Here is a 24,573-nt window from a genome sequence, read left to right on the forward strand (position 1 = left end):
AAAGGGCTAACACCACCTAACGTCCGAGAAATTCCCATAACTTCGTAGTCGGCCTATGGGTGTTGAAACCTCACTACGTTACGTGACCCACCCTGCTAGGTGACCGGCACCGTTTGTCTCTTCCTCCCGTCCGCGTCTTTTTATTGCAATCCGCGATTGCCTACGATAATGACTTCTTTAGAAAAGAGAGCCGGCCGCGCACGACCCCGGTGCTTTGAGCACCGCACACGGAGCTTACGGCGGGGGCCACTCGGAAGCCCGCAACGACCGTCAACGAGCGCGACTTCAGAAGGGGTGGCCACTCTACGAGGAGATTGAGAAACCCACTCACCTCGCCATTTCTAGCCGCCCCACGACCCGCATGTTTCCAGCTAAATTATGATTCGCGTTCGTTAACTGGGTCCGCGCCACAATCAAGCAAAAGCGCCACACCGCGCGAGTGAATTCGATTACGGCGACCTCCTCCTCGGCGCGGTTCCCTGCGAGTCTGCGCAACGTGGCTCGAGCGCACATCTTCAGGGAGAGCCTTGGCAAGGTTGTTCATCCGCGTCCTCCGACCGGCTATCATCCGTTACTTGGAGGGGAAAGTGGCCCGAAACGGGGCAAAAATGTCAAGGTCAAACGACCTGCGTCGACGGGGATCGGGTTTGTAGGACCTTGCGGGATGACCTGGAGTTCCTCAGGCGAAGCAACTGAATGATAGGGTCGTTCTACCAAAGACCATGGAGAGGAACCCCGTGATCTTTGTATTTGACACAGATATCGTTCAGAGACTTGGTTGATCTCCAGTTCAAGCCAGAATCCCAACCATGAATGATCTTCTATACCTTCTTAACGATCACTCGCCTCCCCAAGTCACCCAGCTCTTCCGGATGCGTAGCATTCTTCCCAGCCCCGATCGGCGACCGCGATCCGATCGATTCCGAGGAACCTCCTAACAACATAATTTAGGTGTCTTGTAGTCGGTCGGCCGGTCATATCTCTTCCGAATTCCTCTTCATCCACGACTACGCGCGACTTGTTTTACTCTCCTTTTTTCTTCCTCCTCCTCCGCTACCCCTCATCATCATCGCCGTATTATTCTCGTAGTTGTTGTTGTTGGCCTTCCCCCTCCCTCCACCACCCGTGCAGGTCACGCGCGCGCGGATATGTGGAGTTGTTTAATCTCTGATATTCGGACCTACCGCATCGGCACTGTTGCCGCAGCGGCGGCGCGTCCTCCAGCTGCCGCCGTCCCGTCCCACGTCCGTATTCTTCATCCGTCATCATTGAGTTGTCGGATCGGGCAACAACAACAACAAAAACTTCAAGAGAATACAGAGAGAGGGTGAACGTGTGCGTACGCACGCGTTTTCAGTCACCAATACAGAGTCGTAGTAGGCCGGGAGAGGATCGTGTGCGATCGCACGCTCTCGCTCAATTTTCCGTTGTCACCAATACAGGTAAGGATCCTCTCCGTTCTTTCTCTCTTGTTTTCCGACGATCGTGCTGGTGTCTGTGTCACGCACACAGTCGAGGCAAGCGGAAAATGTCTTTATTATTGTAGTAAATTCAGAACGAAAGCATTATGAACCGGGGTGGTCCACTGTGCCAAATATGGACAGCAACGTGCTGCGCGCGGCGGTTGATCGGTGGAGGATCACGGCGGAGTCCGCACTCCCTGGAGAGGAAATCCCGCTCTTCAACCGCGTGAGTCGGTTTGTGTGTGTGTGCGTCCACAGTAATAACAATAATAATATAAGCAATATTATAATAAACCAAACATTTTTCTTCTTCCACGGATGTGATCTTGGTGGTCGTCGTCGTCTTGATCGTCGTATTCTCTCGTGTCATTCAGCTTCGTTTGACTCGGCTCGTGTGTTGTTGTTGTCTCGCTGTGCGGTAGACTACTTCCAGTTCTTTGCCTTCCCCCCCTCGGGTCTCCAAGATCTCCCCGCGCGAGGACGTGGCTTCGAGGCGGGCCCTTCCTGTGCTGTCCCCATCAACAAGCCAAGGCAATGAGAGATCTGTATAATTACATAATAAATATTTATTTTAATTATAGTCCGTGCATTTCTATTACTGTCGCTATTGTCAGCCCGCGCTCCCCCCCCTAACCCTCCTGTCAAACTTGGTGCCCACCTATCGCATCCTATTCTCTTGAAGTGTTAGAGAGGTGTTGCCACCGTCGCTGATTTGTGCGGTTTGTGTACAGAATTAATTGTCTGAATCGTCGAACGACGGTGACGATCACTGACCTTTTCGGGCACGCTGCGACGCCGGCGGTCTTTTGCGACGACGACGAGCTAACCGGCACGACTACCCGCGATCTTCTCTCGGCGAAGAGAGTGGCGTACGTGAAATCGCAATCGGTTGGACCGCACATGGAGATAGCAGCGCTGTGCTGTGTGTGTCACCACTTTGTTGACAAATATCGCGCGCGTCATAATAAGCGCCGCCGCCGCCAAAGTGTGCGGGGCTTGAAAAGATGGCACGGCGGATGAGAACGCCTGGGTGCGGTGGGGAACGGGGTGAAATTGAAAGTATGTGGTTGGAATTTCACATGTGGTCCGATTTTGCCGGTTGGTGACAATCGTTGGTCAAACGGGCTGGATTTTTGACTAGTCATGGTGACAAATATGATTTAATGTGTACACCCCAAATGATCAGTTAATTTTCTAACATCGATAACACTTAACCCCACTGACAGCTCATAAAAGGAGAAAAACACGTTTAGCTTAAACCAGGAATTGAGACGATGCCCTTTCTACCATAGTGGCCTCCCCTCTGCTCTAAAGCTGTCAAACTGATTTTGACAGTTAAATCTCAAGATACGCCAATTTACGATCATAAGGATCCGTGATTCTGACAGCTGTCAATTCGTTTAGTAATTTGATCATAATAATCATAATAATCTCACTTTTCGGCAACCTCAGCAAACGTCAACCCAGTAAAAGCTTGCCAAGAACCAGCTACAAATTTGTACTGGTTTGACGTTTGCTGAAAGTGACGAAAAGTGAGGTTATGTCTATTTTTTCTTACGTCAATCGGTTTGATTGTAGATAATCAACATATTCAGGTTCACAATTTCTCACCCCGAGAAGGCCAAACTCGACCATTTCCGTAAGCCAGCTCTCGTGCCCCCGGAGATCGTCGCTACGACCCTAGTAACATTTTAGGTTTTAAGTAGGCCATAAAAGCCTATTTAGGCCGTATGAGGGTTTTCAGAACCATGATAAAACCTGTAAGTTTAAAAATGTTACTAGGGGAGACATCCCAGGGACAACCGGCGACGACGACGACTCCGTCGTACGCGGTTCATGCGAGGGGTGAGACACAAGCCCTAATTGATTAAAAATAATCGTTTAGTTAATTAGAATTTACAACTAGTTGATTAGTATTATCGCTAATCAATTAGCGTATTCCTACCCTTCAAATTTTATCTTGGGCTGACGAACAAATGTCAAAACATCAAAACAAAACAAACGTTTGGAAATTGAAGTGGCCAACCTGGTTCGGAACGAAGTCTACGTGTAGCCTTTTTACGGCCCTCCCGGCCGACCGCAGTCACGGCTTCAGGGAATACTTGCCCCGTCAGGAACTGGAACGAGGAGGAGGAAACGGGCCCGAGGACGAGCTGAAAAAACGCGTCATAAAAACGGAGTCGCCGGCACAGATTCCGCGGCAGCGGTGTATCGTCGTCGGTATTTGGTGCGTTCTAGGGATTCGCCGGGGTAACGTAGACACCGGCGTTGAAACCGGCCGAGGGAGGAGCCAGTCCATTTTCGCTTTCGCGGTGGCCACGACGTCCGCGCTGGGAGCCAGCATCTTTGCCACGACCAACCCGAGCAAGCAGGTCTTTTCCGGGGTTGGAAGCCCGCCGAATGAGGACACACCGCGAGACACACAGGCTCCGCCGGCAAGGGCACAGGGGATGAGGAGAACGCTGCTAACGTGAAGGCGCTCAAGCTGGCCGTGGCTACTTGGATTTCGGAGAAGGTCAAGGAGAATCCGGTGTGCAAGCTGACGCCGATCTTAAAAATTACGAAAAGTATCTGAATGAGAGGCCAAGGAGAGTAGCAGCAAGGTGGACACAAAGGAGTCAATGGCCGCAAAGCCGGCCATTAGCAGATTCACTTTTGGAAGCGACGCACCAGCGACGACGACAAACACGGCCATAGCACCGACTCCAGCGGCAGCCAAACCACTCAGCTTCGTGCTTGGCTCGACAAGTTCCACGACCTGAACCGTCCTCAGCTTCCCCAACGTGGACAAACCCACCGACGTCAATAAGCCGGACGAAAATGCCAACGACAATAACGACGTGGATGAACCGTCCAAGATAGAGTTCACGCCGGTCTAGAAAAAGGACAGCACCTTCCCTAAGCGGTGCAAACTGTTCTTCAAAGCCGTCGGAAACTACTCGGACCGTAGCATCGGAACGCTATACACATCCAAAAGGTGGACCCTGGTGCAGGCAGACACCAGCATCGGCCAGATTTTGCTTAAAATCATTCTTAACAAGGCGGTGCCGGTGCAGGGGATGGGCTAGAACAACGTCATGATGGTGTGCATTCCAGAGATGAAACCAACGCCGACGTCGGTGCTGCTGCGGGTCAAGACCTACGAGGAGGCCGACGAGCTGTATGAAACGCTGATCAAGCAAAACCTCAACAAAGGGTTGGAAATTTGTTTAATGTTTCACTAAATAGGAATTAATCGTTATTAAAAAAAAAAAAAAAGAAAAATGTTTTCATGCAAAAGGCATTATTCGAACGTAGAGCCCGCGGTCATGCTACTGTGTCATGTGATCCCACATTCATTTCTACGACGGCCATATCACAACACATGGTGTCGATCCAAATCCCAAAATAAAATTCCCTGACTTTTCCCTGACCTCTCCAGACCACAAATTTTTCTTTATTTTCTATTTTTTTACTAACATATTGTTTGGAGCGTTTTCATGGTTTCATGCATTTTCCTTTTTGAATATTGGAAATTTAAGATATTGAAAAACTTCAATGACCTTTTTATTTTATTTTTTTGACGATGGATTCTGCAAAAACTTAAAAACTTCTTTTTTTTATTTTGTCAATCTTTTTTTTTCTTATCTAACATCCAAAATGAGCAACCATAAAAATGTCCTATGTTTTTTTATCTGGTGATGTCATTTTTAATGTTGCCCTTTACCAAAAAATCTAGAGTTTTTTTTTTTAATAGATCCTATAAACATATAAAACACAATAGCTTATAGGACCATTTAAAAAAAAACTCTAGAATTGCTGCAAATTTCAAATTGCGATTAGTTAATTTCACTTCATTTCCTAAAGAAAATTTAAAGTTAAAAGTTTTCCAAAAAAAAAATCAATTGAAAATTTGAATTAAAGTAAGAAGTCATGTTTAATTTTAAAATTGTTGCCTTTTGTCGAATTTTCAAACGAATTAGGCCGATGCCATTTTTGATTGTGTTTCTTTAAAAAAAAAACTAAAGGTTTTGGAGTCAAAAACATGAAAAATATGTAATTTTGCAGAACTTTAAGAAAGATTAAAAAAAAAACTGAAAAACTAAGAAAAATATACACTTAAATGTTAATTTTTCAAGTACATGTTTACGGTTTTAAAAAAGATCTAGGTCTTTTTCAACAATGTTTGTATTTAAATTAAACGGTTTTCTGGATATTTAAAGAAAACATGTTACTAAATAATTTCACAAAAAAAAATTACTACTAATTAAAAAAATAATTTCACGAAAAAAATTACTATAAAATTTAAAAAAAATCTACCTTGACCAGAGCCTACAGACGATCATTCACACGATCAATACATTTTATAAAAATAAAAACAAAATACAAACTGCTCGAGTTTTTCAAAAAGTCTTGATTTGATATTTAGGTGTTTTGGAATAGATTCCAAATTTAAGCTCGATCTGACCACGGAAACTCCTCCTTGTAAGCCCATGAATGTTGTTTGGGAAAAAATTGTAAAATGCAGTTGTACAATCCAACGAACTTCGGATGCTGGATCTTAATTGAAGTTGAAGCAAGTTTCCCCAAAAGACCATATTTTAAAAATTCTTGAACTCTCAAATTCCTTTATTCAGGGTTGTTACGGAGAAATCGAAAAAAAAAATTAGCGCCGTCCCAAATCCCAATTCGCGCAAAATCCACGTCACGTCAGAATTTAAGAATTTAAGAATATAAGAATTTAAGAATTTAAGAATTTAAGAATTTAAGAATTTAAGAATTTAAGAATTTAAGAATTTAAGAATTTAAGAATTTAAGAATTTAAGAATTTAAGAATTTAAGAATTTAAGAATTTAAGAATTTAAGAATTTAAGAATTTAAGAATTTAAGAATTTAAGAATTTAAGAATTTAAGAATTTAAGAATTTAAGAATTTAAGAATTTAAGAATTTAAGAATTTAAGAATTTAAGAATTTAAGAATTTAAGAATTTAAGAATTTAAGAATTTAAGAATTTAAGAATTTAAGAATTTAAGAATTTAAGAATTTAATAATTTAAGAATTTAAGAATTTAAGAATTTAAGAATTTAAGAACTTAAGAATTTAAGAATTTAAGAATTTAAGAATTTAAGAATTTAAGAATTTAAAAATTTAAGAATTTAAGAACTTAAGAATTTAAGAATTTAAGAATTTAAGAATTTAAGAATTTAAGAATTTAAGAATTTAAGAATTTAAGAATTTAAGAATTTAAGAATTTAAGAATTTAAGAATTTAAGAATTTAAGAATTTAAGAATTTAAGAATTTAAGAATTTAAGAATTTAAGAATTTAAGAATTTAAGAATTTAAGAATTTAAGAATTTAAGAATTTAAGAATTTAAGAATTTAAGAATTTAAGAATTTAAGAATTTAAGAATTTAAGAATTTAAGAATTTAAGGATTTAAGAATTTAAGAATTTAAGAATTTAAGAATTTAAGAATTTAAGAATTTAAGAATTTTTTTTTTGTTTTTTTTTTTGAGTTTTTAATACTTTTTTTCCTAATTTTATTTCCTAATTTCTGAATAATTATGTTTTGAATGTTGGAGCTGTAACTTTTTAATGTTTTGATTTTTTTTTATTTTTCTTCAAGAATGTTTAAATTTAAAAAAAATATTTCTACTGGTTGAATTCCATTTAAAATCCAAAGGCGGAGGCCAGCTTCTATTACGTCCAATCAAACTCATATTTGGGATACAAGCACCAATTTCGCGCCGTCCGTAACAACCCTGTTTATTCCATACATTTTTGTTTTATTTCTTTAATTCTTGAATTCAATTATTTAATTTTTGATTCCATTTCACCATCACTGCTTACATTTTAGATTACACAAAATAAGATTACTTTGGATCATCTTTAAATCATAGTTCAGTTTAATTTTGAGGAAAATAAAAATTTAGATAACGAATACTAAAGTGAAATTTTGGAAAATTTTCTAACCTTACATCTTTTTTTAGAATTTTAGAATAAGAATTTTAAAAATTTAGAAATCAACAATTCCAAAATATCGGAATTTCAGATAATTCAAAATAGAATCTTTGAGCTTAACAATTTTAGATTTTTTTTTAATTTTCAAATGAACTTTTGATTTTTTTAATCATTTAACTTTTCTGAAAAAATGTATGATTTTCTCTATGGTCCCTATATGCTGAGCAAACGACCAATTTTAGAACATATCTTTGAGGATTGTGGGGCAACTGCCTTATATTGTCCTACCCTGTGTGCGCTAATTCGTAATTTGTCATTTTCAGTTTAACGCAAATCCAAATTATTTGATTTTTAAACCTAAACATATTGCAAACAAGCAACGCGCGATGAAATGCCAAATGCAACTTCCGTTGCTGTTCCTTTTCTTCGTGACCCTTTTCTTAAGCATTTTTATATGGAGTTTTGCGTTCCTTCCAGACCGACCAGTGTAAAAAAATTAAATATTATCAATGTTGCAATGTTTGGCCTGGAAACAATCAAATACATCATCAAGGGCGAATTTTCAAAAAGAAATGAAATTTTGTAGTAATATTTTTAAGATCATCGAAATTCCCTGACCAAGCATAAAATTCCCTGACTTTCCCTGACTTTTCCAGGTCAAATAAAATTCCCTGACAATTCCAGGTTTTCCCTGACTTTCCAGAAATCGACACCATGCAACAGCAGAATCTTCTCCACCAAACCTTCACAGAAAAGACCATCTTGTACTTCAGCTCGACCGTAACCCGATCTACGGGCAGATCCGCTTTCGTCCGGCGTGTCAACGCCTGGACGATTTCTAGAAGAAATCCATCGAACCGCAAATGATGACCTTGCAGACGATGTCACCTCCACCACACCAGCACCACGCTGCGGTACATCCGCCGGCCTTTTGGTCAAGGGCGAGGGAAAAAAGTCGGTTGTCACCGGAACAGAATCGCAGCAGTAGAACTTGAAACTCGTCATTCGGGATGATGAGGACGATGAGATGCGGAGGACAAACCGACATCGGTGACATGTAGAATGCCGGTCTCCCGACGTCGAAAAAAGCGCCCATTTCGGAGCCGGAGTCCTCATTGCCCCGTCAATTAAGATCTTCTTGGACAAGGCACCGCTTGTGGAAGAGACAGGCGGGAGTTTGCCGCGGTAGTAGATGTTGAACACTTGGTCTGTTTGTCCTAGGTCAGATTTTTTGGTCCCTACAACATCATGGCCGTGTCCTGCCTATCGATCGCATCGTCTAGCTTCCGCATCTGGCAGGCCTGCTGCATCTTTCCACGCTCTTCCTGCTCTCGTTTGGCCAGAATCTTCCGACCTTTCGCCGACAGCTCCTTGTCCTTGATCTCCTTCTTCTGCAGCACCAAGTTGGCCGGATTTAGCAGGCCTCCAACGAGAGTTTGCTGCTGGTTGAGGCCTCGCCGAAATCCATGCTCCGGCTGTGCCCGGAACCTGCCTGCACCGGATAAAACCGCACAACAGGTTACTTTGAAAGTTTAGTGTTTTCCTGCGGTTCAGATCAAACATTGAGACATTTTCAGGGTGTCAAAATGACTTTTCTCAACGTCAAGATAACTCAATATGAGATGGGAATGGAATGTCAAATCAGCGCTAATCAATTAGCTAGTTGACGAAAATCTGCGCTAATTAATTAGTGTAAACATGATTGATTAGCTGTGTCCTGCCCCTCGGGTTCATGTCGAATTACCCTCGATAAATAATGAACTCGATCATAACTTTATAAGCGTTAGGGGTAGGACACTGAATTAAACTGATAAAGTTAGTAGATTTGTAAATATTTTGTTGAAATTGATTCAGTTAATTTTCCACTTGACAGCTTTATTTTTTTATTTTGACAGTTTTTTATTCACATTTGCTAGAATATTCTGTCTTAGTGTCCAACCCCTGGTACAAACATCGCGATCACTTTGCGTCGTCGAATGACGTTAGTCGGTTGACGATTTCTTTGCGTGTATTTGTGTTTGGACTTTGGGATCGCTTCATTTTTGGGGCCTGGTCGTCGTTGATAAACACACACACACACACGCGTGCCGCGTAACGTAACAAAGGCTAAAGTAAACATAAATATCCGCAAAGTTTAAATAAACCAACCGCGGGTTATAAAAAAAAACGCACAGATCGCTTCATAAGCGCGCGCGGAATCTGCGGGATTATGTGCGTGATTTGTTTACTTGGGGAACACTGAGGAAAATAGCCACTTTGATTTTTTGTAAAAGTTAATTGATTGAAATTTTTACCAAATCCATTTGCTTTTGAACTCAATTTTGAGTTAGTCCGATATTAACAAAATCTAAGTACATAAGGTTTGAATTGAACTGTAACCAACCATTTTTCACCGTGTCGCCGTTTAACGCTGATGGATGAAGTCAAAAAACGGTTCGGCAGCTGAAACGAGCCGGATGATACCGAATTCAAACAAACCGGAGACCGGCAAACGGTCAACACACATATTTGAGATGAAGAAATCCGGTAGCAATTTATGAGATGGTAGAATTTAGATAACACAAATGAGACTCTTTTTTTCTCTCTCTCTGCGCTGTTGACACAGTCTCAATGATGCCGACGACGAGTTTGCTGAACCAATATCTGGCCAAATTGTTTGGTTTTCAGACGAGTCTGGACCGATGATGACGGGGACGCTCAATTGGATGGGTCCGCGGGGTCTCGCTGAGTCAATTGATCACGTACGCACGGCTAGACCGTAGACCAGTTGAATTAATTGGAGTTTTTCGAATGATACAGACAAACATTGTGGTAATTTGTTTGAACGAATCAAATACAGGTTGTAAACAAGAAAAGAACAGTTTCTAACCCTGATGAAGACGCAACGTGCGCCGAAACGTCGGATTTCGATTTCTTAAGCTAAAGTTTTGCCAAGTTCTACTTTCACCCTAATGTTTCAATTGTCAATCCCAGGCCTTCCCCGCAACTCAAGTTTCCGACCGGAACCAATCCCGTCCGCGATTCGTTCCGGTAGCACAGCTTCAAATTTCAGGCCCGAAATAACTTCATTCCCTACGATTTCGTGATACCGCTCTCACTTGCACACAAAAAGCAAACCGTTCCCGAATGAGGCAAGAAAAGACGAAAAATCCATCAACAAACCGCAGGGAGTATTTTGCGCACCACCACCCTGGGGATCGGAGTCGAACAAACCTCGGACCACCCAGAGACCGGCCACTCTTGACCTATATGCGAAATGGTACTGGCCGGTCGGCCGGTTGTCTAAGGGAGGAAGTGCCCCCGCCGAGGTCTACTAATGTAGATGTCGGTAGTCCGAGGCCACACAGGCGGAGTTTGCGCAGGATTAGAGCACGGATTGTCAGACGTCAAAACAGTGATAGTTCAAAGGTCATTTGAAGATGGTTATCCGTTTTGCTTATCGACCACTTATTTCAGTGTTGTTTACATTCAGATAACCTCAAAAACAAACTTTACTCTTCAATTTGTCCACCAACAAACGTTACAATTGGGTAATTTTTACTCATTTTGCGATGAAGACTGATTTTGACAGTATCAAGTAAAACTTTGAGTTATCACAAAACTAAGTTAGCTGTCAAATATGACAGGCTGTCAACTGTCAAGTTATGACAGTTACACGCTCTATGAAACCAACACAAAATATAACTAAACTCTGGGTAAGCGTTACAAACTGATAATGACGCTTTCTCTGGTTCCCATTCCCCGAATTGTCTCTCGATCACGCTGCGCGGAATGTCCGCCCAGTAGTGTGGGAAAGAGGAAACAGTAATGTGGCCGAGGGCGGAAGTGGGCCCGAGTTGGAATGCCGGGCACGTCGTCGGCTGACGCGGCTACCGAGAGACAAAGGTTAGATCGGTGACCAAGTTTCAGTAACGGGGGAAACCCGCGTAAGATTCCCAACTTTGGGGTGGTGCGTTGGGTTGAGACGTGAATTGCACGTTGATTGGTCGCTGTCGAAAGTTCTAGAACAATTGCCAAATTTGTACGGATTTACGATCATCCGAGCGCCAACCAGATGATCGCTGTTAAGCTTAAGGAGCTCGATCGGATGCCAAATCGATCTTACTCAAGAATAAGTGAGGCAAATGTCAGATTTAGGGTAACAGCACTTACATCAGAGTAAAAGTTACCCAGTTTTGATTGAGTTGAGTTGAGCGGAATTTTGACGATTTTTGAATGGTTACAGATGTGATCCGTCAGGCGTCAGGCAGCTTATGTAGAATAAGCATGAAAACGATCAGTGTCAACTGATCACTTCGTTTGTAGCTACACCTTCTCCACAACCCAAACTTCAAGTTATGTTTAGAATGTTTAACTAACCCCTTCCAACTTCCGCAGGTCATCGCGCGCAGCGCGCCTCAATGAAAACCGACGACACGATCCTCGCCATGAATGAAAAACGCACGCGCTCGCGCCACGATCATGAATGAGAGATTACGAATGTGTTCATTGAGTACCTACATTGCACGGTCCTCTTTCTATCGCACAGTTTTATAAAACTGTTGTTTTTCCCCGCTGTCCACAGCTGTTGCCAGACAACTCCGCGCTGATAATTGTATCAGGCTATGGTCGAAATTACGAACCACCAAAAAAACACAACAAAATGACATTACCTCCGCAGCGCAGCGCTAGTCTGGGACGTGGCCGGAATGTTGATGAGTACGACCTGGCTGGAGGTTGGCCAACCAAAGTAGTCTCGTCGGACCGCGGCACACCCTCCTGTCCCCCTTGCAAAATAGGGGTTGTGCCTTTATTGGTGCCATTAATTGGCGGAAAGTCCGGCGAGGACCACCCAGAGTTGATTTTTTGACGGCACATTAAGGTTATCAGTGTTCTGGGTAGCGGCGGCGCTCTGGGCTGGAAGAGTGAGTTGGTTCAGCAACCTTGACTGACAATCGCCGACTGGGGTGGTTCAAGGCTTGAACTGATAGCTTGGAAGAGTCAGAGTCGATTAGCAGAACAGCCGTGATCGTTTGGCCAAAATGATCTACGAGCAAGGACACCTTCTACGACGTGATCGAGCGAGGTCTCTTAATACCGAAGAACTGGGTTTCGGTATTCTACAGGTTAAAAATGGTAATTCTAGTATGCTAAGTTCGCGAAGGTCGCGGAACTCAGGTTTCATCTGTGAAGTTTCAGAAGTTATAACCGAAGTGTCTCCGCCGTAACGTTGAAAAAGTTGGTGGTTTTCGACATCGGGTCATGTTTGGATAGCTTCAGGGACAGGGTAGAAGTATCAAGGACTAGTCTACTGATGTGTTGAGGTGTATCAAATCTTCGGTGGACTTCTGGGAGTTACGTTCAAACGGTATACCGTCGTAACAAGTCAGAGGTTGGTAGTTTTCGACCTCGGATCATGTTGGCATAGCTTCAGAGTGTTTCAGGGAACTTCAACTGATTAGTGGAGATGTTCAAGGTCATCTGTGGATTAATGAAAGCTACAACCGAAGTATCCACTGCCGTAACGTGGCCAAGGTTGGCAGTTTTCGACCTTGGTCATATTTGCATGGCTTCAGGGAGAAGCTGGAAGTATCAAGGACTATTCTACTGGTGTATTGAGGTGTATCAAATCTTCGGTGGACTTCTCGGAATAAGGTCAATGTGCCTACCGCCTTAACGTGGCAAATTTTGGCAGTTTTCGACCTTGGATCATATTAGCATAGATTCAAAGAGTATCAGAGAACTTCAATTGAATAGTTGAGATGTTCAAGGTCACCTGTGGACTTCCGGAAGTTACGATCGAAGTGTCTACCACCGTAACTTGGCAATGGTAGAGATTTTTGGACTCCGGATCATACTCGGATTGCTTCAGGGAGTATCAGGGACTATTCTACTGATCTGTTGGGAAGTCTTAGCCCTTAGGTCACCTGTAGACTTTGAGAAGTAAAGGCCAAAGTGTCTATCGTCGTAAAGAGATAGAGCAGCAGCAGTTTTTGATCTCGGATCATACTCGGATAGCTTCGGATAAACACGCGGTTGAACTGGCAAGCGAAAAACAATCTTGACAGTTCGAGCGAAACAGTTCTTGATTGATCAAGAATACTCGTCATAAACATAAACTAAATTCTTAAACCCATAAATGACATGGAAATTTTCATGAAATCATGAAAAGCATGGTTCACAAATTCGCGAATAAAATTTTACGAAGTAAATTTTATGCATGAAAATCAGTCATGAAATCATGAATAGTGATATGCATGATTTCATGAATGAAAAATCGTAAAAATATTTCAGCCATGAATAAAATTCATAAATTCATGAATTTTTATGCACGATTTCATGAATAAAATTCATGAAATCATGAAAGGTATCACGGAATCATAAACAAAATTATTCCCGAATTCATGAATCGAAATTCATGATTTCTCGCACACATTTTTTTCCGTGTAGCAGGTATTGCTCTAATGATATGTTAAGATATTCTAGGTCATCTGTGGACTATTGGGAGTTACGGAGAAGTGTCTACTGCCGTGACGTGGCAAATTTTGATGGATTTCAATTTTCGATCATACATGCGTAGCTTCAAGGAGTATCAGGGGATCGTGTAATGGTATGACGAGATGTTCTAGATCATCTGTGGATATATCAGGTCAATATAAAACTTCTAGATGTACAACATTAATAATCTACAGGCTCAATTGGATCGTATATCGAGTTACTACAGTGAGCCTGTTCAAATTAGTGTTAATCCGGCCAATCAGCATCTTCTTGAAATGTAGAGCTGAAGATCTACCCAGGAGAAATTCCAGGACCAACTAGTCACTTTTTCAGATACCAGGAAGTCCACTATCACCGTAATTCGAGCCGAAGATCTGCAAGTCGCTTCTCACAGCAAACACAATTGCACCATTCGCAACATCCGCTCCGAAATTAAACCATCAACCAAGCAAAAAAAAAACAAATCCCAACTTCTGCTACCTTTTCCCAAACTCTCCGTCCATCGCCGCCGAGGTCTAATGGCGTTAAATGGCGATTCTCGGAGGGTGGTCCTCCGACAGAGAGAGAGAGAGAAAAACATTTGCGCCACCACCGTATTGTGTGGCACATTTCTCGTGCGCTTTTTTTTCCTCCTTTCGTCATCATCACCGCTGCCGTTGTCTGCCAATACGATTTCTCCGCGCGCCAAGGTAATTCAGGTAGCCGCCAATCCGGTGTGTGCGGGGCAGTAAAACTTGATTTCTGCGTCCCTTGCGGGCTCTTGCCGGCGCGACCGCAGGTCGTCATTTTCGGGCGAAATTACATCGCGTTTGGGCGAAACTGAGTCATCTCCCCGCCGAGGAGTTACGCCTAGGACCTTCGGTCCTTGGGGTTCTCTCCCCCAGAGTGTCCCAAGTGTCGACCGTGACGGATAGAGCAGCAGCAGCCACAGAACAAATTTTCCAATTCCTCCTATTCCGGGCCTTCTCACGTTTCTTCGACTGAGGGAACGATCGCTCCGCGCGACTGAGTTGTATTCAGCTGGGATCAACCGTTCGTCGTCGTCGCCGTTCCTTCGGCCTTTCGTTTCGCCTTAATTTTCCACTTCTCTTAATGTTTGTTATTCAGCCTTCTCTCCCTCTTTCCTGCCCCGATGACCTGCCCGACTCGCTTTGTCCAAGATCTTTCGTTTTTTCAGCTTTACTCTCGAATCATTTTTCAAGTTTTCTTTCATTCCACACATTTCCAGGCCGGGCCGGGGCCCGGCGCAGATTGAGTTGTAATGGCTAATGGAATATCTCTCCTTCTCCGGAGACCCTCGTGGACGAGGAGGTGGTCCAGATGACGTTGATGATGATTGTGATGACGACGTCTTTACTACGAGATGTGGAATGGAGACCTCACCTCGGCGATCCGATCCCGTTTCTTGGAGTTGTTGTTGTTGCAACACTATTCAGGAAGAAGATCTGTTTGCCGGGTATTTGCCGCCCGCTCGCTCGCTCTCACACAAGAAGGGATGACTTTCGGGAAGGACTCGGGCTTCTTCAAAGGTCACCACGCCGACGACGTTGACGCTGAAGTTGGTTCTGCTTGTTTAACAGTAATTCCCGGTCCCTTCCCGGGAATGCAAATAAAGGAATGAAATGGGAGCAATACACTTTGCTTTGCTGAACTGCTGCTGTTGCTGGCGTGGCACATGTAATTCAATGCAAACAGCAAACTTCTTCTGCGCCGAGGGTCTTTGAAGTGTGGGAGAGCGGGGAAAGGAGGCCAAGGATGTTTTGTCTTGATATAGGAATGATTCTGTGTTTTTCTTTGCTTTTTTTGCGATGGCAATGAATGGTTGTAACACCATTGAATGAGGTCAGCATGTTTGCGCAGTGTTTACCGTCGTGGTGGGGAATTAGTGGGAAACTGGTGCAATTGAGATGTTTTGAAGGGAGGATCCTTCGGAGAAGTGGTGCAAAAATGTGTACCTAAGTAACTTACAGTTACTGTGATTTTACCATCTAATATGTATGCAACTTCAAATCTTCTGGAAACAATTAGCATTTTAAATAAAATGGAGTACCAGCATCTGGGGGAAATCGGGACTGCAGTCTGAATAGGGTCAGCAGGTTTCAAAATAATTTTGGTAATCTGTGTTTGTTTGGACCAAAACCAATAATAAATATCCAAACATTGTGCAATGCTAAAACAGCTGTCCCAATTTGCCGCACGTGTATTGATTCACCCCACGGTTTGAAGTTATTTGGCTCATCAGCGCAATTCAAGACATTGCAAAAATGCAATTCAGTTGTGAATCAAGTAACTATTCATATCGAGAGTCGGTCGAGTACGGTCAAATTTGACAGATTTTTCAATTACTTAACGATCTACCGGTTTAAGTAAAATACCGTATTTTGGTAAAAATTAACTAAAATTTTGTAGCAAAATTATGTTTTGTTTACCATACTATAACCATACATTTGTTCATTTGACAGATCTAGAATTTTTTTTAAAAGGTTCAATAAACATTTTTTTTTGCTTTTTAGTTATTTTAAATACTTCTGACTCAAGGCAGTTCTAAAAACACTCAATAAGCAAAATTCAAATTTGAAACTTTTATCATGCTTTTGTTGATTTTAATTTTTGCCGTCATCCTCTTTCTTGTACTCATTTAGAGCCATGAGACATGTTTTTTTTTTTTTGAAACCTTCTTACGCCCTTTGTAGCACAGTGCATCTTCGACTTCAAATTTCACTTACTTGACCTTAATCAAATTTTTCGACTTGGTTTTTTACTTGGAATCGAATTAACGGTACACATCAACCATAGCTTTTGCACCAAGATTTCTGTTACAGACATTTTAGTATCTTCACTACTACGGGAACTATCGATATAATTTTTTATTCATCTCCTAAATTACTGTCTTCGTAGTTATTTACAACAAAGTTTGACTATTTTCATGATCAGATTCTTGCAGGATTGGGTCCGTAAGTTTGACAAATTTTGGAATAAGAAGACAACAACTTCCTTGGTTGCTGTGCACCCTTTTAAAACAGAAAGATTTCAAATTTTCAAAACAAATGCTTAAAAGTTCTACTTTCCAGCACTGAAATGGATGCTGAAAAGTTGAACTTTTCAGCACTTGTTTGTAAAAGTTATACTTTTCAACATTAGAACAAGAAAACAATTTATAAGTTGAATAAGTTTTAATTTAATTGGATTGCAAAAAAATATAAAAATTGAAATAACAAGCCATGGTATCAACATTTATATGAAAAAAGAGTTTTAGAATGCATATTACACCTGCCCAGTTATATAGCAATTATTAGTTTTCAAAATATCAAAGTATTGACGAACTTTTTTTTTCAGCCGATAAAAAAAACTTTGTGCATTACTGTGCAACGGAATTTCACAAAAAATCAAAATATTTTTGATCGATCCCAAACATGCTAAATATGATTTTCAACGCAGGAAAATGTATTTCAATTTGTTTTCAGTTGAGAAGACTTCTATTTCCATTAATATTTGGAAGTTTTCTCAAAAAATATTATTTTGCCCCCTGATCTTTCGGACCGATTATGGCTCAAATGAGCAGTAATTTAAAAAGAGATATGACTTAAAGTTTTGAAATTTATTTTTTTTTCTCTTAAAGAGTTAATCGAATGGAGTTTGTTTATATTATACAAGCTTTTCCCGGCAAACTTTGTCCTGCCCTTTTTAGGTTTTCTGACGTTTTTAGCTTGTTTGCTTATTCAGCCTCCTGTGATCAAAATTTGATCTTACGCAGCTTTTCCCATACAATCTGCAGATTTTCCGGAATCGGTTCCAGAGTGGCCAAAGTGTCAACTAATTAGCGTAAAAACCTTCCTTGGGCTTATACGAACTCATCGCAACAAAGAGCGCTCCGATCCGACTTTCCGTTAGGCCGTTGCAAATATTTTTCAAAGTTTATGTCGCCCCCCCTTCAAAATTGGTCTGAAAAATCAGGGGGCAAAAAAATAATTTTCCAAAAAACTTCATAATTTCCATGAAAATAGAAGTCTTATCAACTGAAAATAATCTAAAATTTTTCTGCATTGATAATCATATTTAGCATGTTTGGGCTTGTTTAAAAATGTTTTGAATTTTTATGAAATTCCAATGTACAGCACCGCAAAAAAAAAAATCGCAAAAAATAAAATTTTTGTCAATACTTTGATATTTTGGAAACTAATCATGGCAAAATAACTGGACAGGTGTATGATGCATTTTAAAACACTTTTTTCATTAAAATGTTGAAACCATGGCTCGTAATTTCAATTTTTATATATTTTTTATTTTTTTGCAACGGCCTTATCAACTGATGCGCGTTTGAACAAAACTGTCGAAATTTTTTACATATATAGATTTAAACACCTTGATTTTCTTATTTTTTACATAATTTTGACATGTTTTTTTTGTAATTTTGGAATTTTTTAATTTTTAGTCTAAAGATCGGAAACAGGCATAAAACTTTTTCAGCAATGCTATTTTTTATTTTTTTCTCCTTCCTTCAAAATTTCCCCGAAAAATCTGGCAGCTAATCAATTTATTATTGCTAAAACAATAAATTTTCAATTAGAAAACCTGTTAAAATTTCAATCGTTTATTATTGCATTTTCAATTAAATAAAGGCTTTTTAAATATTTTTGAAAGTTCTAAATTATGAGCCAGCAGATCACGAAAGGACGATAAACTTTAGAAGAAAAAATATATTTTCATGAATTTTGAAAATAACGCGGTAGACTCTTGTAGAAACGTTGAAGAGCATTTTATCCTGTCACAAATATGCGTTCATATACAGAACAAAATGTAATTTATCCAACTCGAAAATGACAAATCACATCACGTTTGAAATTCGAATTAACTGTCCAAATTACTTGTACAGTCATGCGTTCACTGTTTGATTTGATCTGTATTTAATTCTGTTAATAATAGGCACTAGCGTGCCCAGCTCTTTGAGAAAGGTGGGGCAATAATATGGACGTTTTGAAAAATACGTCATTTGTGGACACCCCCTAACCAAATTTAGAACAAATTTCTGAGGATGGTGGGGCAGTTGCCCCACGTTGTCCCACCCTGTGCACGCTAGTGATAATAGGAATAGGTAATAAAATCAAAATAATTCATTTAGCTAAAAAATATTTTGTTAAGACAATTTTTGTCTCAAACCAAACATAAATGTCAGGATGTAATTGTAATAATTCATAATATTTTGGAACTTAGCAAAAATAAATTTAAAAAAAAAAAAAAAAAAAAACGTGATTTAAAAAATCAATTTCAATAAGTAAAAAAAAACTTAAAAATGTTTACCTTGTTTATGACAATAACACGATATTGTTTAATAAAATTCACTTTCGTTCTAAGAAATCTTAAAATGGTTAATCAAAAGAATTTTCAAAATAAATAAAATGGGTCTTTTTTTGCTAAGGCATTTTCAGCTGACAACCAGTTTATATCAAAACAATCAAACAAATTCGAGAAGAATAGTTTAGATTATTTATAACGAGATAATGAAAAATTTAATGCAAACTTTGCAGTTGAAAGAGTTGTTTAAGTATCTTGTTTACAGAAGAATTCTTGAACTCTAGTAATTCTCAAAATTCTCGTTGAAACAAGAATTAATTTAAAAAAAATAAAAAATAAAACTTAATTACCAATAAGTTTATGTTTCATTGAAAAACTAATTAAATTAAAAAAGACCCAGAATTAGGTTTCCGGTAAGTTTCAAAGGCTGTCTATGAAATATTTTGATTCACTTGTCAGCTATCGAAAACGATGATAAACTTTCCCAAAATGGAAACATAAAAAAAGCACGACCTACCTTTTCAATTTGATCGAGCGCGATCGCCGCGTCGAACCAGCTAGTCCTAATGTAGAGGTCGGAGAACACTTTCTCGTCCACGGTGTCCCCGTGGGTGTCAGGTACTCGCGGCAAACTATCCATCGTAGGCACCACCATTCTTCCTTTGCTTATTTGATACTTTTTTTTCTCTAGATTCTTGCTAGAAGAATCTTAATTTTTTTTTTGTGGAACTAACTAGTCACACTTGGTGCGAATTTTTTTCTCGATTGGTCGTTGGAGGTTTGAGGTTTTCGAACTATTTTTGTTGTTTCACACTGACTTACAACCGATCGAATTTTTCATTTTCGGTTGCGAGCCGTTTTGTCACTGTTGGATTTAGCTTCTTCTTCTTCCCGGGTAGGATTACCATAAACATGCTTCATCTCATTCGTAGCAGCAGCATAGCAGCATATATTATGTGGAACGGAACGGACTGTGTAAGCGGGAGAGACACAATAATAATCTGAACTTCGATACTCCCACTCGTAGGCACGACACAGACGTCGACGACACTTTTTTTTTTCTTCTATATTCGAGGCAGACACACTATTTCGAGTTTTGTCGTACTCTGCAAAGACCTTCACACTGGGATTCCAACTCACAAACTCCCTTCAAAATAAGCTTCTTCCCATCATGCCATCATCATCCTCCTCCTCGTCATTCTTCTGTTTTGCTTCACCATGCTCTCTCTCTCTCTCTGCACCTTCCCCTTCTCGAATAACACCCAGCGACGACCCTTCGGGAGGTTCCCGTCACTGCTGCTGCATATCGAGGAACCCTCTCTTCTTGGAATGGATCCTGCCGACTTCAGGACCTTCAGCGGACCCCGAAAACAAAAATGTTGTGCGTGTACGAGAATTCTCGGTAAAAACAAAAAGAAAAAAACTTTATCTTTCACATGACATCTCACTCCGGGGTGGTGGGTGTCGTCCGGAGAATCGAACCTAGACTCCCTAGGTTGCGCGCGATCACCCTTGATCACAACACACCAGCTCGATCGTTACTTTGCCTGCTTGCGTTTAATCCAGATCGCTGATCGCGCCGAATTTTCCGGCCGTTCGAAAAATTCACTTTTTTGACACTTGCGATCGGGTTGCGATCGCGCACAGGAAAAGGCGCGCGCGCACGGCGATTTGCTTCTGGGAGGTAGAATCGGCGACGACGACGACGAAGACGACGCGGAACGACAATACAACACAGACTAAACTGACTCTGTGACTCTGAACTGAACACTGCTCGCACTGCTCGTAGTGTAGTGTAGTGTGGTGTGTGGGCTCCTCTCTCTTCTTGGGTGGGATTTCTTGTGCTTGCCTGGCAGGGAGGATCGCACTCGACTTTGCGTCCGCACTTCGCGATTGTTTTCGATTAAATAAAGTCGGCCATCTTAGTCTGCTGGTGTGATGGTGCTGGTCGGAGCGATGTTGTGGACGTGTGGAGTTTGGTGAGCGGGAGAGCGAGAAAAGAGAGGAGAGCGATTAGGAGATTCTCTCTGGTTGAGAGAGACTTACGCATACAGGCAGACAGCATCTTTGAGGATCGAGTACACAAGCGTAAAGCTTCCAGTGACTGCACCCAAACGACAACTTCAGAAATTTCATGCATTTTTTTTACAAATTGGTGCATGTCATCAGTTCATCAGACGTCAGGAAAACAAGAATCAAATGTTCAAAAGACGAATCTTAAGAGAATACGTGTAGATGTATGAGATTTGTACTATTTTTCATGCCATCCTGCTTTGGGTGTATGCATCATAATGTTGTCAAGCAAAGCGGAGGGAGACTCGAATTAAGTTAAGCATGTTGACGTTGGACTAAAATCGAGTTTCAATAAGATTTGTAAGTTACAAATACATTTGTTGAAAAATGGCAGTGCTTTTTTTTCTGTATTTTTTCGATGAAAATATTTTTTTATTTTTCTATCAAATTTTACTAATTTTCAAATCATCACAATTTCAGGCTGCAAAGTATTTTTCAAATGTTCAAAATTGAAAGGGGCCCTCAGTCACGAGATATCGAGAAAGGACCTCGGATTTATTATCAAGTAACAAAATTACCCCTTGAGACAAAATTCCACGCAAATCGAAGGGGCACCTGCTGTGTGACCCATATTTTAGATAAGCAGAAATTATTTTTGGCAAATATTTTTTAAAGTTTATACTCTTTGACACTTACCAAAAAAGAGAAGAGGGGAAGCAAAAAAAAAAAAAAAGTAAACAAAAATAAATTACAGGCAACGCACAGTGGGAAAGAAGGGCCCTAAAAATTACCGCAACATGATTTCGTGCAAACCATCGATTGCTATACACCAAAAGCTTCGTTTTTGCACCAGGAACAATAATCCGATGAAAAATTGAACTGCACGGACCGGTGGCCGGAGTACAGGCCACCGGAAGATCTGGATTTTTGGGAAAAGTGTCAGATTTGTCCAATTGTGAACTGATAAGCTTTCTTCTACCATGAATAGTCATGCAAAACAATCCTAGAATAATATTAAATACCATAGGACCCATCGGAACCGGTTCCACCGATCTCCGGTGGCCACAACCGGAACCGCATTAGGAAACAGCGTAAACCTGTCACGCGACGTATCAAACTTCTTGATTTTGGATGGAGAGTATCCTTGAAATGTATTGTTGCCTCTGGTGACCGGTTCCTAGGTTCTCTGGTGGCCACATCCGAAGATCATATTTGGCGAATTCCTGAAACCACTCTTGCGACATATCAAACTTCATGTTTTTAAAAGAAAAGTGTATAACTCATGTCTCCATCCAAAATCAAGAAGTTTGATACGTTGCATGACAGGTTTACGCTGTTTCCTAATGCGGTTCCGGATGTGGCCACCGGAGATCGGTGGAACCGGTTCCGATGGGTCCTATGGTATTTAATATTATTCTAGGATTGTTTTGCATGACTATTCATGGTAGAAGAAAGCTTATCAGTTCACAATTAGACAAATCTGACACTTTTTCCAAAAATCCGGATCTTCCGGTGGCCTGTACTCCGGCCACCGGTCCGTGCAGTGCGATTTTTCATCGGATTATTGTTCCTGGTGCAAAACGAAGCTTTTGGTGTATAGCAATCGATGGTTTGCGCGAAATGATGTTGCGGTAATTTTTTGGGTCCTTTTTTCCCACTGTGCAACGGTTTGAGTGAAAAAAGTGTTATCAAATACTTTCTACACCTATCCAGATATTTTGCAATTTGTTTGCAAAATATCTAAGGATTAAGTATTATGGATTTTTTTGCAAGAAAACAAAGTTTTTGCGGTGCTGTACCTTGACATTTCACAAATGTTGAAATTTGTCAAATGATCCATTAGACTTTTTCTCACTTAAGGTTCTATTTCCAAATTAAGTATTTTAAAATTTTCGTTTTTGTCTCTATGAAGGGTACTAAGGCATATTTTGCGCTAGAGTTAAGGATGGTGCAACATCTGGTACCAGAGATATTAATTTTTGAAACATGTTAGGCCGTTGCAAATATTTTTTTCAAAGTTTATGTCACCCACCCCATCAAAATTGGTCCGAAAAATCAGAGGGGAAAAAATATTTTTTTCAAAAAACTTCAAAATTATTATGAAATTTAAAGTTAAATCAACTTAAAACAATGTAAAACGCATTTTTCTGCATCGATAATCATATTTAGCATGTATTGGCTGGATTATTTTTTTTTATTTTTTATGAAATTCCAATGTACAGCACCGCAAAAACTTTTACTTTGACTCATATTTTGGAAACTAATGATTGCAAAACAACTGGACAGGTGTATAATGCATTTTCAAACACTTTTTTAATTCAAATGTTGAAATCATGGTTCGTAAATTCAATTTTCAAACATTTTCTTTAATTTTTTGATGGTGTAGATGGTGTCATTTGCTTTAGAAGCAATGATTGTCAATAATGGGTCCAAAACATCTTGTTTTGTATCTCAACACCAAAACTGTAGTCCTGCGTTACAATTGTACAATTCTCGCACACGTTGCAAAGGATGTAACCGAGCTGGCAAGGGAGAACTGCTGGACACAACTTTTCTGCTGAAAGTTGTTGTTTTCCTTCGTTTTGCATAGCACGGCAAATTTTTATGCTGCCTCTCCGAGAGGATCGTCCATACGAGCAGAGCCTCCGGCTGGATCTAGAAGGTACCATAGGGACAGTGTTGTCAGTTGTGCAAATTGATTCCTAAATTGTTGGGATTTTATATAATTGATCATTATAATTGCCGAATTTTTAAATTTTAATTCCATTTATCACATACAACATCCATCTGATTGAAGGTATGAGTTAATTAAGTCATCAATGAACTGACCATTCTTCCAACACTGTCCATCACGATCGTGGTATTCGTGACTTAAACTGGTGGTGATCACGAATACAACTTATTCTAAACTTTTCCTCCAAACTCTGGGGAAATCTCTGAGAGAGAGTTGATCAGTCACCACACCACTGCCAACCGACGAACCTGAAGGATCGTCCAGATTGAAATACACTGTATACTGTTCATCAACGGGAGCAGAGAGATCTGCCAACCATCCAGCATCCAACATTTCGTCATGGTGACTGAATCGAATCGAAGGGTCGTACGTCCACATGACAGAAACCAATACGACCGTGTGATGGCTCTCTTTCCGTAATTCTCCCTCTCTGAACTCCGTGTTTACTTCAAATTTGGATTTGTGGCCAACGTCGCCGTCGTCATCAACAGAGAGACGAAATTAAGACAACAACAACAACGACGACCACAACTACCAACGCAGCAGAAAAACAGCTCAAAGGCACGTTACTCTACTATAGCACGACGGTTATGGGGAGACCACCCGCATGCTTCCGCCCATCAGCCAGGAGGAGATCGCGCGCGCTGCCATTG

General features: G+C 40.6%; 1 protein-coding gene across 1 annotated transcript in view; it reads right to left on the reverse strand.

Moving 5' to 3' along the window:
- Positions 1-21,078, reverse strand: part of LOC6034273 (protein patched) — a 48,282-nt gene extending 27,204 nt beyond the window's left edge. The window contains exon 1 of the mRNA XM_038254056.1: positions 19,691-21,078. Coding sequence (XP_038109984.1) covers positions 19,691-19,828 — 138 coding nt within the window. The 5' untranslated portion in view covers positions 19,829-21,078. The remainder of the gene's footprint in view (positions 1-19,690) is intronic.
- Positions 21,079-24,573: the final 3,495 nt, after the last annotated feature.

This window comes from Culex quinquefasciatus, chromosome 2, assembly GCF_015732765.1.
Source record: "Culex quinquefasciatus strain JHB chromosome 2, VPISU_Cqui_1.0_pri_paternal, whole genome shotgun sequence".
NCBI lineage: Eukaryota > Metazoa > Arthropoda > Insecta > Diptera > Culicidae > Culex > Culex quinquefasciatus.